Source organism: Stegostoma tigrinum, chromosome 3, assembly GCF_030684315.1.
Source record: "Stegostoma tigrinum isolate sSteTig4 chromosome 3, sSteTig4.hap1, whole genome shotgun sequence".
Classification (NCBI taxonomy): Eukaryota; Metazoa; Chordata; class Chondrichthyes; order Orectolobiformes; family Stegostomatidae; genus Stegostoma; species Stegostoma tigrinum.
The window spans coordinates 55994637-56010493 of record NC_081356.1 but is presented as its reverse complement, the minus strand read 5'-3'; the positions used below and the strand labels follow the sequence as shown (position 1 = coordinate 56010493).

The 15857-nt window shown below is 42.1% G+C and overlaps 1 protein-coding gene across 1 annotated transcript in view; it reads right to left on the bottom strand.

Annotated features, from left to right (window-relative positions):
• The window catches only part of hsd17b3 (hydroxysteroid (17-beta) dehydrogenase 3), a 68807-nt gene extending 58142 nt beyond the window's left edge, over nucleotides 1-10665 (bottom strand). Inside the window, exons 1-2 of the mRNA XM_048528096.2 lie at nucleotides 10490-10665; nucleotides 3743-3789 (exon numbers count right to left, since the gene is read on the bottom strand). Coding sequence (XP_048384053.1) covers nucleotides 3743-3789; nucleotides 10490-10646 — 204 coding nt within the window. The 5' untranslated portion in view covers nucleotides 10647-10665. The remainder of the gene's footprint in view (nucleotides 1-3742; nucleotides 3790-10489) is intronic.
• Nucleotides 10666-15857: the final 5192 nt, after the last annotated feature.

Here is a 15857-nt window from a genome sequence, read left to right as displayed (position 1 = left end):
TGTATAGTCATGGATAGAGAACTGATTGGCAGAGGGAAGGATGACAGTTGGAATAAATATGTCCTTTACAGAGTGGCAGGCAGTGATGCGTGGGGTTCAGTGCTGGGACCTCAGCTCTTCACAATATACATCAATGATTTGGATGAAGGAATTGAATGCAACATCTCCAAATTTGCAGATGACACTAAGCTGGGTGGCAATGTGCACTGTGAGGAGGATGCAAAGGAGCTGCAGGGTAACTTTGACAGACTAGCTGAGTGGGCAAATACTTGGCAAATGCAATATAATGTGGATAAATGTGAGGTTTTCAACTTTGGTCACAAAAACAGGAAGGCAGATGATTATCTGAATGATGGCAGTTTAGGAGAAGGTGAGGTGCAACAAAACCTGGGTGTCATGGTGGAACAGTCACGGAGGATAGCATTCAGGTGCAGTTGGCAGTGAGGAAAGCTAATGGCATGCTGGCCTTCATAATGAGAGGATTTGAGTATCAGAGTAAGGATGTCTTGCTGCAGTTAAACAGAGCCTTGATGAGGCCACACCTTGCCTATTGTGTGCAGTTTTGGTCTCCTAATCTGAGAAAGGACATTCTTGCTATTGAGGGATCCAGTGATGATTCACCAGATTGATTCCCAGGATAGTAGGACTAATGTGTAAGGAGAGACTGGATGAAATGGGCTTGTATTCGCTGGAATTTAGAGGAATGAGGTGGGAATCCCATAGAAACATATCAAATCCTAATGGGACTGGACAGGCTAAATGCAGAAAGCATGTTCCCGATGTTGGGTAAGTCCAGAGCAAGGGAGCACAGTCTAAGAATAAGGGGTAAACCATGCAGGACTGAGATTGGGAAGAATTTCAGAGAGTTGTGAACTTGTGGAATTCTCTCCCGAGGGAGGCTGTTGGGGCCAGTTCATTAGATCCCTTCAAGAGGGAGCTGGATGTGGCTCTTGCAGCTAAAGGTATCAAGGGGTATGGGGAGGAAGCCGAAATGGACTGAGATTGCACAATCGGCCATGATCATATTGAATGGTCTACTCCTGTATCTATTTTCTATGTTTCTATGACTACGTAATCAGATGACGCTGCACATGGAACTCATGAACAACACTGCCATGACATTTCCAATGAGACAACATTGAACCTTGCCTGCAAGGAGATGCAGACAAGGTTGATACATCAACAAATTGGTGTAATGTTTCCACACATCTGCCTTCTGCTATATGTTACATGCGGTGATATTACACAGCCCTGAAACTGCTTTTAATTTTGTTGACCCAGACTCTATCAGATACAAGTTCAAGAAATGTGATCTGAAAAGTCTTTGCAAGTGTGATCAGTCCCATGACAGTGATTCTCAACTCCTTCATGCATGCATTCTTTCATGATGCAGCATGCAATATTACACATGCCTTGAAACAATCAGGATAGTGGTTGAGAGATAATGGGAACTGCAGATGCTGGAGAATTCCAAGATAATAAAATGTGAGGCTGGATGAACACAGCAGGCCAAGCAGCATCTCAGGAGCACAAAAGCTGACGTTTCGGGCCTAGACCCTTCATCAGAGAGGGGGAAGGGGAGAGGGAGCTGGAATAAATAGGGAGAGAGGGGGAGGCGGACCGAAGATGGAGAGTAAAGAAGATAGGTGGAGAGAGTATAGGTGGGGAGGTAGGGAGGGGATAGGTCAGTCCAGGGAAGACGGACAGGTCAAGGAGGTGGGATGAGGTTAGTAGGTAGCTGGGGGTGCGGCTTGGGGTGGGAGGAAGGGATGGGTGAGAGGAAGAACCGGTTAGGGAGGCAGAGACAGGTTGGACTGGTTTTGGGATGCAGTGGGTGGGGGGGAAGAGCTGGGCTGGTTGTGTGGTGCAGTGGGGGGAGGGGATGAACTGGGCTGGTTTAGGGATGCAGTGGGGGAAGGGGAGATTTTGAAACTGGTGAAGTCCACATTGATACCATATGGCTGCAGGGTTCCCAGGCGGAATATGAGTTGCTGTTCCTGGATAGTGGTTGGTTAGGTTCAGTGCTCTAGGAAAGATAATTTCATTTCTGTTTTAAATGTTGGTGTCCACAGTAAAGTGCCAAGCACCCATTATTTCCCACCACAGGTGTTTACAAAATAGAGAACAAATCAAATTAAATCAGGCAGAGAGAGAAAAAAAGATGTCAGAGTTGTATTCACTTCACGATATGTTCAATAAGGTGTGATCTCAAAACCAAACTTGAAATTTTCAGAATCAACATTTTAGTTTTTGACACAGATGAGGACAGATCAGAGCATGCATGTAGAGACTGTTGAGCAAGACCATAAATTTCAGACATGAAACCACTGGTATAAAATAATCTTGTGTGCCTGCCTTCAAGGCATTTAGTCTATTACTAATCTATCTAGTCTCTCTAAATACTCTCTAGGTTCAAACATATGACCAGACTTTCAACCATGAGATGGTTGAGAGAATGAAGATGAGAATGCTTGCCCTTGAAGTCAAGGCCCTATTTGACTGAAGACAGCATCAAGAAACCCGAGCAAAACTGAAGTCAATGGGGAGCAGGGAAAAAACACTTCAGTGGTTAAAGTCATTCCTAAATGAAGGAGAACGATTTTTGGATGTCAAGCATCTCAGCTCCAGGACATCTCTACAGGAATTCCTCAGGCTAGATTCCTAGGCCCAACCAGCTGCTTCATCAATGACCTTTCCTCCATCATAAGATCAGAAGTGGGAATGATTCCACAATGTCCAGCACCATAGGTGATACCTCAGATACTGAAACAATTTATGCCTAAATTCAGCAAGACATATATAACATTTGGGGTGATAAGTAGCAAGTAACATTTGTACCAGACAAGCGCCAGGCAGTGGTCATCTTCAACAAGAGAGAATTCTAACTATTTTCCCTTGATATATATCGGTATTACCAAACCTGAATTTCCCAACTATCAGTACAGCAAGAATTACCATTGGTGACAAACCGATGCAACCAAGCTATATAAATACTTGTCAACAAGAGCAGATCAGAGCTTACGAATTTTGCAGCAATAACCCACTTCTTGTCTCCCCAACAACTTCACACCATGTACAAGGCACGAGTCAGGAGTATAATAGAATATGTTGCTCTTGGCTGGATGGGTATAGCTAGATGGGTACAGCACTCAAGAAGCTTAAGACCATTCAGTCCCCTTGGCTAGCATCCCATTCATTACCTTCAATATTTATTCCTTTCGCCATCGATTCACCGAGGCAGCAGTGTATAACAAATAGAAGATTTATTGCAGCAACTCAACAAGGCTCTTTCAATAATATCTTCCAAGTACATAACCACTACTTTCTAGAAGGACAACAGCAACAGATGCTTGGGAGCATCACTATTCAAAAGGTTCCCTCCAAGCCACAAAATACCACCCTGACTTCGAAGTATATCATTTCTTTCACGGTCACTGGATCAAAATTTCAGATCTCCTTCCCTAACATCCCTACGGTACAGGAATTCAAAAAGACAGTTCACCACAACCTTCCCCAGGGTAATAAGGGACAGGCAGTGAAGCCCAATCCCATGCATGAATTAAAGAAAAGTGGTCCTGAGCATCACAGAAATAATTTTCAGACATCACAAACCAAGGACTAAATAATTTTGATACATGCCAATAACTTTAACATAAATAAGTTTAGAAAACAACAAATATCCAAAATAAGCAACTAATGTTTGCCATTTATCCAATAAGAAAAGTTAATGGCAGCATCTCACCTCATGTGCAAATGCTTTTCCAATGCCATCTGTTCCACCAGTGATGACTGAAAACAAATATAATTATGATAATTATTTAAACAGAATTTAATCAATTTTTCTAAATGATTGAAATTTAAAATCATGCATCTCCACTGCCAAAAGAAACACATTGTAAGCACACTCTGGAAACTCAGAAATACCTTTTGTCCAAGGTCTCGAAGATGCTAAATCATCACAAGTTGATGGATTTAACACAGAATTAGAATGGTCCCTCACATCCCTTTGGGCAGCATAGCTCAGTGGTTAGCGCTGTTGCGTCACCGCACCAGGGATCCAAGTTTATTCCACCCTCGGGTATCTGTCTGTGTGGAGTTTGTACATTCTCCCCTTGTCTGTGCGGGTTTCCTCCAGGTGAGGTGGTTTCCTCTGACTGTCCAAAGATGTGCAGGATTGGCCATGCTAAACTGCTTATAGTAGGTGGGTTATGGGGGGTTAGGTCAAGGTGGGATGCTCCAAGTGTCGGTGTGGACTTGTTGGGCCAAAGGGCCTATTTCCACACTGTAGGGATTGTTTGATTCTATGAATTAAACACAAGGGTTCAGCGAGCAAGATTACACAGTCTCATCCACAACCCAAGCTACGAATCTTCTCCAAAACTGTAATGGAGAGGTGTTGGAGTAGGGAGTTGTGTGATCAATCATGTAAAAGGCAGTAAGCATTTCTATTTGTGAAGAAAATCTTCTATCTTTGCCCGATCAGGCCTGGATGGGCTCAAGACATATAGTAATGTAGTTGACTCCTAATTGCCATCTGAAAAGGTCTAAGAGTCTATCTGTTCATATGCAACTATAGTTAGGTAACAAATTGCTGGCCTTGGCAGCAATCTCCACATTCCCTACAATAACTTCTTTTTAGGAAAACAGTTGATATGAGAACATTTGCTTTTCTCAGTTGCATAGGACATTGTTATCACTCTGATAAAAGCTGCTTTTCTATGGTTGCAAGGATGGAAACATGCTTGGAGAGGTTCTGTGAAAGATTACCAAGGATTTAAGAGAAAAGAGATGTTGGTGTTCAGGCGGTCATTTGCAATGCCAGTGAGGTCAAGGTTGATTTTTGTAGGAGAGGGGCAATACCTGAGAAGGGTGAATCATTAACTTCATCAACTAACAGAAGAACCAAGAAGTGAGACTGTCAGCTGTTTTATGGGAATAGGGTCCAGGGAGTAGGTGGTGGGTCACAAAAGCAAGTTGAGATCACAGAAGAGATCAAGGAAGACAGAAGAAAATGTGGGGGTTCAGGGCTAGGGAAAGGGTGAATCTTTGGGGAAATTTAGCCCATCAGACTAAGAGAAGAAAGACAGGTGGCAGAGTGAGCTGAGCAGATAGTATCAATTTCAGTGCCAAAGCAATTCATGATTTTTGCACCTATTGGAGGTGTTAGCAATAGAAAGCAAGGGATAGCTGTTTAAGAGTATGGATTTTAGTACAGAACAGAAACTTGGGGTTATTTTTATATTCTAGGATGAACTCAGAATAGACAGCAAGAATTTATATTGTATTAGCGTCTAATCAGATGTGTTAGGGGTAAATGACTAAACCCTCTGAATGCTTTGGACATAAGGGGTGGATATGAGGGCCCTACCAAGGTGAGATAGAGTAATGGTGAAGGTGAGGATATAGTTGAGTAAATTAGTAATTGTAGAAAAATTGGTCAAGAGAGGGTGAAATGTCGGACAGTCAAGATTCAAAAGCACAGCTATACGTGAGGACTGGAAGGGGGAAGGAGGATGTACGCATTAAACAATGCAAAGCATTGAGTATAGGTGGCCTTATCTGTGATTGGCAGAGTATAAATTGTGAGGCCATGCAAAGTGGTTGGTTGCACCATGGGTTGAGAAGAGAAAAATTAAGAAAGCACTGGACAGCAGTCAATCCTCGTACCTGAGAAAGCACACACAACGTGTCCTAATGACTACCACCCAATGGCCCTGACCACAATAATCACAAAATGCTTTGAGAGGCTGGTCATTGCCCACATCAACTCCAGTCTCCCAGCCTGCCTCAATCTCCAAAAATTTGCTTACCAATGTAACCGGGCCACAGCGGACATCATATGCCCAGCCCTGCATTCATTGCTGGAACATCTGGACAACGAAGACACCTACGTCAGACTCCTGCTCATTGACTACAGCTCCATCTTCAATGCCACTACCCCTCCAGACTGATCTCAAAACTTCAGGACCTTGGTCTCGGCTCCACAATCTGCAACTGGATACTCAGCTTTCTGACTCACAGACTGCTATCAGTGAAGATAGGTAACTGCACCTCCTCCACAATAACTCTCAACACTGGAGCCCCCCAAGAATGTGTCCTCAGCCCCTACTGCATTCCTTGTACACTCATGACTGTGTTATCAAGTTTTGAACGAACACCATCTACAAGTTCACTGATGTCATCACCGTAATAAAGCAATATCTAATAATGACAAGTCAAAATATAGGAGGGAGGTAGAGAGCTTGGTGACATGGTGCAATGAGAACAACCTCTCTTTCAACGTCGGCAAAACTAAAGAACTGATCATTGACTTCAGAAAGGAGAAGAACATGCCCACATCTACATCAACAGAACTGAGGTCGAGAGGGTGGAGAGCATCAAGTTCCTCAGCATGACAATAACCAACAGACTGTCCTGAAGGTCCTACGTAGATGTGATGGTCAAAAAGGCACAACAACGCTTCTTCTTCCTTGGGCGGCTCAAGAAATTTGGCATGTCCATAAGGACACTCACCAACTTCTACAGATGCACTATTGAAAACATACTGTCCGGGTGCATGATGGCCTGGTATGGCAACTGCTCTGCCCAAGACTGTAAGACACTACAGAAGGTGGCATACATAGTCCAGACCATCACAGAAGCCAAACTCCCATCCACGGACTTCATTTACACAGTCCGCTGCCGCAGAAAGGATGTCAACATCGACAAAGACCCATTGCACCTCAGTTATGATCTCCTCAAGGTGTTCCATGAGGCAGAAGACACAGAAGCCTGAACACATGCACCAGCAAGTTCAGGAACAGTTTCTTCCTAGCCATTATTAGACTGACAAATGGACTGTCTAGCCTCAAATAATGCTGATCTCGCCTAGCGCATGCCCTGTGTATGCCTCTAAGTCTTCTTGCAACCTCTGATCTGTACATCCTTGCTTACCATCTGCCGAAACTGCTTATAAACAAAGCTTTTCATTGTCCTTCAATACACGTGACAATAAATCAATCAATTTGGAAAATGAGCGTGATGAATTGGGATGGATGTTGAAACTGCTGGGATGATTGCTGCAGCTGACGATGAAGTAAAGATCTGAGATTTTTTAATGGTATGGGTAATACAGAACAAGATGTCAGGAGAGGAAGATCAAGACAAGACCTGTAAAAAGGAGGGAGTGAAAAGAACAGAAGAAACACAAAGGAACGTCTTCCTACACGTCTTGTTTCACCAGATTCCTGTTCAGCAAGTGCTCAACCAACTTTCTATAGTACCCATCCCACTTACCAATTGTGTTTTAACTATTCACAAACTTTAGCTCTCATATGTTTATGTCAGTAGTCATGCTGTCTCTTGCTTCATTATAACACTTCTGTAGTGTTACTGTCTCATGTCCATCTAATCACTTCAGAAGCTTTTTCTTCAGGATGTAGAATTTCCCCATCTGCCTTTACTCTGCTTTGCTCTCTTTGTCACTCATCTCCCACTGTTGTTGCTACCAACTGTATTTATGATTTTCCTATTCTCACAAGTGGGTTCTTAATTGAAAAGATAAGGGAATGTTTCTGTTGTCAGTTACCTCAATATTATATTACTGGATATAAACCTTTCTGAGACAGAAACAGTTTCTCTGTATTTACTCTCTCAAAACTTGGATGATGTTGATCATCTCTACCAAATCTCCTCAAAGTCTTCTCCTTATTAGCTGGCACTAACCAGTACTTGAAAAGATCTGCATTCTGTGGATTGGGGTGGGAGGGGTGAGGAGAAGAAATTTATCTATGTACTGCCACTTCTACAGTCCTTCACTGGTTCATATCCATAGCGTGCAGCAATTTTGGCATTCTTCATAAACATATCTAGAACTTCAATATCATATTTGGAAGGCGTGTTAAATGATCAAATTCCACACCCCATGTTTATACTTATAAACCTGAATATTTTGTACACCTTTGGTATATATTGAAATTATGGTCAAATTCAGGATATCATCCAACTTGGAATTTAGTAAACAGCTAAGAACATAGTCATCTTCAGGAGCAGGAAGTCAGACTGGGCAGAACCCTAGCAACTGAAATTTAATGCAAAGAAGCACAAAGGTATTAATTTTGGTAAGAATAATAAGGGAGGGTAATATAAACTATTTAAAACATTTTTAAAGAAGGACAAGGAACAGAAAATCATGGCAGTTTCAAGTGTTTTCAAAGTACAAACTAATGAAGTTTGTATAGAATAAGATTAACCTCCCTCCTGTTTTCTGTATGAGTCTAAGAGAATCGTGATGTGCCTGCTCAGCACTCGTTTGACAACTAGGAAGAATAAATCATTTTGCATGGAGATGAACAGTACAAATCCTGTGGCAGAGAGGTAGTCCAACAGCAGCACCATCTGAAAAGTCAACTTGCCTAATATCAGGGCATTAATCACTGAAGATAAAAATACTTAATAGGATATGTTGTGTCGCATGCATGCCAGACATTAGATTTCAGGAACAACTGTTCTAATTGGAACTCAGCTGCATCAGGAGACTCATGGAAGGATTGCAAAAATGCTTAAGAGGTGTACCCAAAACATGCTTGCAGATATTAAAATATTTTCATCAACTCATGGGAACCCTTGATTCATGAATGACCAAAATGGAGAAGGTGCATTCAGAAAAACACCTAACATATCAAGAGGCCTCATCGAGAAATTACAGACATTCAGTCAAGACATCGCATGGAGCATACGAATCTCCAAACAATCCATGTTGCCTAGCATTCAGGTACCACCTGCCCCAGAGTCTATGTATCCTACATTGAATTTCCCATCAGTACAGAACACATCAGACAGAGATGAAGCAAATCATCACTGATCCTGAAAGACTGTATAGTAGCAGTACTTCAATTCTAATGGCGTGGAACCAACTACAAAGTACCTTCTGGACTCTCCCCATTACCCAGAAATATTGCTTCATTGCTGATTGTGAGGATGACAATGATGTGGCCAATGATGAAACATCCTTGAAACGTCTGTCAACAGTACCATAAGCAAATTAGGGAGCGAAACAGAGAAGACAGAAATTCCACAAAATTTAAGTTGAGTTAAATGAATTCTGCATTTTGGTAGAGCAAGTCAGGGCAGGACTTTTACATTTAATGGTAAGATCTTGGGTAGTGTAGAACTTTGGGTGCAGGTTCATAGTTCCTTGCAAGTGGAATCGCAGATAGGCAGAATAGTGAAAAAAGCAATTGGTATACTTGGTTTTATTGGTCAGTGCATTGAGTATCAGATTTGGGAGGTTATCTTGCATCTGTATAGGGCATTGGTTGGGCCACTTTTGGAACAGTGTATTCCTGCTATAGAAAAGATGTGAAACTGGAAAGGATTCAGAAAATATTTACAAGGGTGTTGCCAGGGTTGGAGGGTTTGAGCTAAAGGGAGATGCTATTTTCCCTGGAGCATCAAAGGCTATGGTGTGAGCTTATTGAAGTTTATAATCTTGAAGGGCATGGATAGGGTGAATAGTGGAGAGGTCTTTTCCCCAGGGTAGGGGAATCCAAAACTAGAGGGCATAGGTAAAAGAATGAGAAGGAAAAGGTTTAAAAGGGATCTAAAGGCAACTGCTTCCCACAGAAGGTGATGCATGTAAGGAATGAACCGCCTGAGGAAATGCTGCAGGCTGGTACAATTATAACATTAAAAAGACAGCTGGATGGGTACATTGTTTGGAGTTTGGAGGGAAATGGGCCAAATACTAGAAAACTGAATTAGATTAATTTAGAATATCTGGTCAGTAGGGTCAAGTTGGACCGATGGGTCTGTTTCCATGCTGTACGAGCTATATGGGAGGAGAACAAAATCGGAGAAGTAGATTCACGGCAGCCGCGTTGTGTTTTATTCCAGGATTCAGATAGCTTTGGTGCCTCCCATTGAGGACTGAGTCTGATCTCTTTGAGGTGTGGCAGTCCCTGAACTGAATTAGGCTTACTTTAGTTTATCATTTTCAGAGCTTACTGTGTATTTAAAAAGTCAAAGAATTATACGAAAATGTTGGTTGACAGTCATTTATATCTATTATGCATTCACTGTATCAGAAAAGAATAAAGTTGCAGACTAATTTCCACAAGATCAGAAGTCCGACAATCTTCCATAAACAACAATTAATATAATAAACAGATCATCTGGTTTTCGGTGTTTAAGAAATAAATACCAGTCAGGTCCTGGAAAACACCTTGTTCTTCTTCCAAGAGACATTCCTACCAGATCGACTAGAATTTAGTCTGTATTTCAGAGCAAGTAGAATTCAAAACTTTCTGTTCAATAATGCTCTACTTTCCTCACAACACCCTGTCTCAGTGAAATGCAAATATTTAACATAAAAAGTTATGCTAATTATAACAAGTTGATCATTTCAATTGGGATCCGTTCTTGTGTTTCGAAACTTTTCACCTGCAAAGATATGTGCAAGCTTCGAAAATTTACAGCGGTATTAGAATGGAGCGTAAGCGGAACAAGTTACCTGCCCATCCGCCCAATGATTGGAAAAACGAATCCGGCACTCCAACCCATTTGGTAAGTACCAAATACTTCAGACATTTCGTTACTTGTAGAAAAATATTACAAACAGCAAATATACCGAACAAAATGAATGCGTTCTCCAAAAAGAATGTTTCCATCCCTGCAGGATACACAGTCACAGTAACCTGTCATGATGAGGGCGGTTGGGCTGCAAACGTTCAAATATTGAAACACCACTTGTCAATCACACGCCGTTGCCATAGGAACCGCAAAATACTACCAATCAAAGATTGAGTCCTGGTTACACGGCCCCGCGTTTTAACCAACGATCCCAGTGGAGATGTTCTGTTCAGGACGCAATTGAAGTGATATATGTAATGTACGCTTTTATAGAGTCAAAGGAAACAGACCCTTTGATCGAAGTAGCCCACAGTGGCCATGTTTCCCAACTAAATTACTCCAACGTGCCTGCGCTCAACTAACATCCTTCCAAAACTTTCCTATTCATTAACTTGTCCAAATGTCTTTTAAACGTAACTGTTCCTGCATGCACATCTTTCTCTGGAAGTTCATTCCACACGGGAAGCACTCTGTATAAAAAAAAGCTCCTCGTCCTTTTTGAATCTTTCTCGACTCACGTTAAAAAAAAAGCACCGTAGTTTTGAAATCCACACCATAGTCCCTTGTCATGCACCCTATCCATGCTTTATCTAAGAGCTTTACAGTCCAAAGCATGTTACATTAACACCTCGAACCTCAAGTACCCAGGGAGAAATTTCAAGTTATTCTCTGGGATATCAGCTATCCCGATTAAATCATTCCTTACTGTATGTTGTGAAAACTTGCAAATTGGCAAAAGACTGCTACATTCAAAACTGAATATTTTCCAATCTAACTGGGAAGACAAAGCTATTTGGTCAACTCGCCAACCATTCAGCACTTCTTCTCCTGCGTGATTTGAAATGGAGCAAGCTTAGTTTAGCCTGTTGTCTAGTTCCTCCTTAAAACAAAGTCAAAATTCACACCATGCCTAGTTATGGTCCAACAGGTTTATTTGAAAACACAAGCTTTTGGAGCCTCAGTCCTTCTTCAGATGTCAGTCAGAGAGGTGGCATCAGACACAGAATTTATAAGCAAAAAATCAAAGGGTCATACAACTGGTGCAAATGTGTTGAACAAACCTAAAATAGCTGTTAAATCTTTAATCAGTTAGAAAGAATTATTGTGCAAATCCAAGTTGCTTTCTGTCTGCCTCTGTCTTTGCGGGACTGCAAAGCTAGTGTTTCTCTTCCTTCTTCCCTCTCTTTCTCTCTCTTAATGGTCAGGATAGTGAAGGAGGCATTTGATATAATTGCCTTTATTGGTCAGTGCAGATTGAGTATAGGAGTTGGTGGGTCATGTTGTGGCTGTACAGACTAATCATTAGGCCACTTTTGGAATACTCTGTTCAATTCTGGTCTCACTGCTAAAGGAAAGATGTTGTGAAACTTGAAAGGGTTCAGAAAAGATTTACAAGAATGCCAAGGTGGGAGGGTTCGAGCTAAAGGGACAGGGGGTCTAAAACAAGAGGACATTGGTTTAAGGTGAGAGGGGAAAGATTTAAAAGGGAGCTAAGGGGCAAATTTTCATGCAGAGGATGATGCACGTATGGAATGATTTTCCAGCGGAAGTGGTGGAAGGTGGTACAATTACAAAATTTGAAAAGCGTCGGGATGGATATATGAATAGGAAAGGTTTAGGAGAAAATGGACCAAATGCTGGCAAATGGGACTTGATTAATTTAGGATGTCCAATCGGCATGAACGTGTTGGAGTGAAGCTCAATGACTCTAAGAGGCCTCACCAACATTCTATACAAGCTGAACATAACTATATTCAAAGCTCTGAGCAATGAAGGCAAGTGTGCTAAATACCTTCTTAACCACTCTGTCGACATGTGATGCAAATTTTAAAGAATTATGTACTTGAACCTTTAGATTTCTCTGTTCTACAACACTACAGAGGGCCTTTTCATTAATTGTGTAAGTCCTGCCTTGTTCATTTTACCAAAATGCAAAACCTCTCATTTATCCAAATTAAACTCTGTCACTCTTCAGCCTGAGCATTTACTTGATCAAGATCTGTGCAAGTCAATGCTGTCCTTGTCCTTCTGGATGAAAGTGAATCTGTGTTTGGAAGGTGCTGTCTAAGGAGCCTTGGTGAATTTCTCCAGTGCACTTTGTATAAAGTGCACAGTGTAGCTATTGAGTGTTTGCCGATGCTGTCTAAATCAAGTGAGCTGCTTTGACTGGGATGGTGCCTGGCTTCTTGAGCATTGTTGGAGCTGCACTCGTCCAGGCAAGTGGGGAGTATTCCTTCATATTCCCAACTTGTGCCTTGTAGATTGTGGGCAGGTTTTGGGGAATTATAGGATGAGTTACTTGCTACAGTATTCCTAACCTCTGATCTGCTCTTGTAGCCACAGTGTTTCTGTGGCTAGCCCAGCTGAGTTTCTGGTCAACGGTAACATCCAGGATGTTGATAGTGGGGGATTCAGTGATGGTAATATCATTGATTATTAAGAGGGACTGGTTAGATTGTCTCTTATTGGAGATGGCCATTGCCTAGTGTTTGTGTGATGCAAATGTTACTTGCCACTTTTCAGTTCAAGCCTGGATATTGTTCAGATCTTGTTGAATTTGATCATGGACTGCCTCACTATATGGGGACCCGAACATTGTGTTATCATCAGTGAGCATCACCACTTCTGACCTTATAATGAGAGGTAGGTTGTTGATGAAGCAGCTGAAGATCATTGGGCCTAGGACACTACACTAAGGAATTCCTGCAGAGTTATTCTAGGACTGAGATGACAGACCTCCAACATCTACAACCATCTTCCTATGCACCAGGTAAAATTCCAAGCAGAAAGAGCTTTCTCCCTTATTCCGATTGAATCCAGTTTGGTTATTTAACTTTCAACATAATATTTCTATTTGCTTGGGTATAGTGTAAATGTCTATGATGTCTCCAATCCAACAAAGTATAAAATCACATGACGCCAGGTTATAGTGCAGCAAGTTTAGGGTAGTACGGTGGCACAGTGGTTAGCATGCTGCCTCACAGCGCTGGGGACCTGGGTTCAATTCCACCCTCAGGCACTGTCTTTGTGGAGGTTGCACATTCTCCCCATGTCTGCATGAGTTTCCCCTGGGTGCTCTGGTTTCCTCCCACAATCCAAAGGTGTGGGTTAGGTGGGTTGGCCATGATATATTGCCCATATTGTTCAGGGATTTGCAGATGGTATGGGTTATTAGATGGGTCTGCCTGGGATGCTCTGAAGGTCAGTGTAGGCTTGTTGGGCTGAATGGTCTGTTTCCACACTGTAGGGATTCTATGAGGTTTATTTGAAAACACAAGCTCAGCTCCTTCCTCAGGCATAGTGTGAGAGACCAGGTATAAGACACAGAATTTATAAGCAGAAAAGGTAACAGCCCTAAAACTGGCTGCCCCTTGTTGAATCTTTAATCAGTTAGGAAGGAGAGTACTCACTAAAATGCAAAATCCAGATTCTTCTTAAGTCATTGTCCTGAGATAATTAAAAGGTTTTATCAACGTTTACAAGAGGTGACATCTCAGGTCAGTTCGAACAAGATCTCTTTGCTACACCAGATACATTGACAATATTTTCTTCTTTCGGTCGCATGGAGAGGAATCACTGAAATAACTACATTGCGATATCAACAGGTTTCATCCCACCATCAGATTTAACATAGACTTATCTCTAGAATCAATCTCATTCTTGGACACATGCATCTCTATTAGGGATGAACACCTCAGTACTTTACTATCCCTCAAGCCCATGGATAATTCCACAATGCTGCACTTGTCTAGCTTCCACCCTAGACATATCAAAAAAAAAAGCCAACCTCTACAGATAAGCCCTACACAGACAGGATCTGCTCAGATGCAGGGGAATGCGAGGGACACCTGAAGGTGTTGAAGAATGCCCTCATAAGAACAAGATACAATACTCAACTTTTGCGAAAAATCATAATGACCTCCTCAGAAGACAGACGCAATATACAACTGATAGGGTACCCCTTGTCATCCTGTACTTCCCCAGATTGGGGAAACTACAACATGGTTCTTCACAGCCTTCAAGACATTATTGACAACGATGAGTACCTCAACACGGTCTTCCTTATGCCTCTACTTCTCGCCTTCAAACTACTGCCAAACTTTAAAAAGACCATTGTTCGCAGCAAACTACCCAGCCTTCAGGACAACTCCGACCACAACACCACACACCTTGCCATGGCAACCTCTGCAAGATATGTCAGATCATTGACATGGATGCTACTATTACACATGGGAACACCACCCACGACGTACACGGCAGATACTCATGTGACTCAGCCGATGTTGTCTATCTCCTATGATGCAGGCAAGGGTGCCCAAGGCAGGGTATATTGGTAAGACCATGCAAATGCTATGACAACAAATGAATGGACACCACGCAATGATCACTGGACAGGGGCATTCCCTTCCAGTGGGAGATCACATCAGCATTCAGGGATGTTCAGGCTCCGATCTTTGGGTAAACGTTCTCCAAGGTGGATGTGGAAATGCGCAACAACACAAAATAGTTGAGCAGAGGCTGACAGCCAAGTTCCATATACATGAGGACAGCCTCAATCATGATCTTGTGTTCATATCACACTACAGATGACCCCACCATACTATATACTCACACACTTACACACACCTTCCCTTACACTCACTCGCTCTCTCTCTCGTTCTCTCTCTCTCTCTCACACACACACACACCCTCACACTGTCTCAAGCGTGCATGCGCACGCACACACGCTCACACACTCTCACACTGTCTCTCCCACACAAACACACAAATTAATTATTTCATCCAAAGATGTTTGTATAGTTGCAGATACATTCAGTTTTGCTCAAAAAATCTGACCCCAGATTAAAACATAGACAGATTCTAAGTAAGACGTAACACCTAAAATGCCTTGTCTGACCTGAGATGTCACCTCTTGTATACATTGATAAAACCTTTAATTATCTCGGGACAATGACTTGAGAGGAATCTGGATTTTGCATCTTAATGAGTAGTGTCCTTCCTAACTGATTAAAAGATTCAACAAGGGGCAGCCAGTTTTAGGGTTGTTACCTTTCTGCTTATAAATTCTATGTCTTATACCCCATCTCTCACGCTATGCTTGAGGAAGGAGCTGAGCTTCGAAAGCTTGTATTTTCAAATAAACCTGTTGGACTGTAGCCTCGTGTCGTGAGATTTTTGACCTTGTCCACCCCAGTCCAACACTGGCATCTCCACATTAACTCAACAAACAACAAAGGCGCACTGGAAGC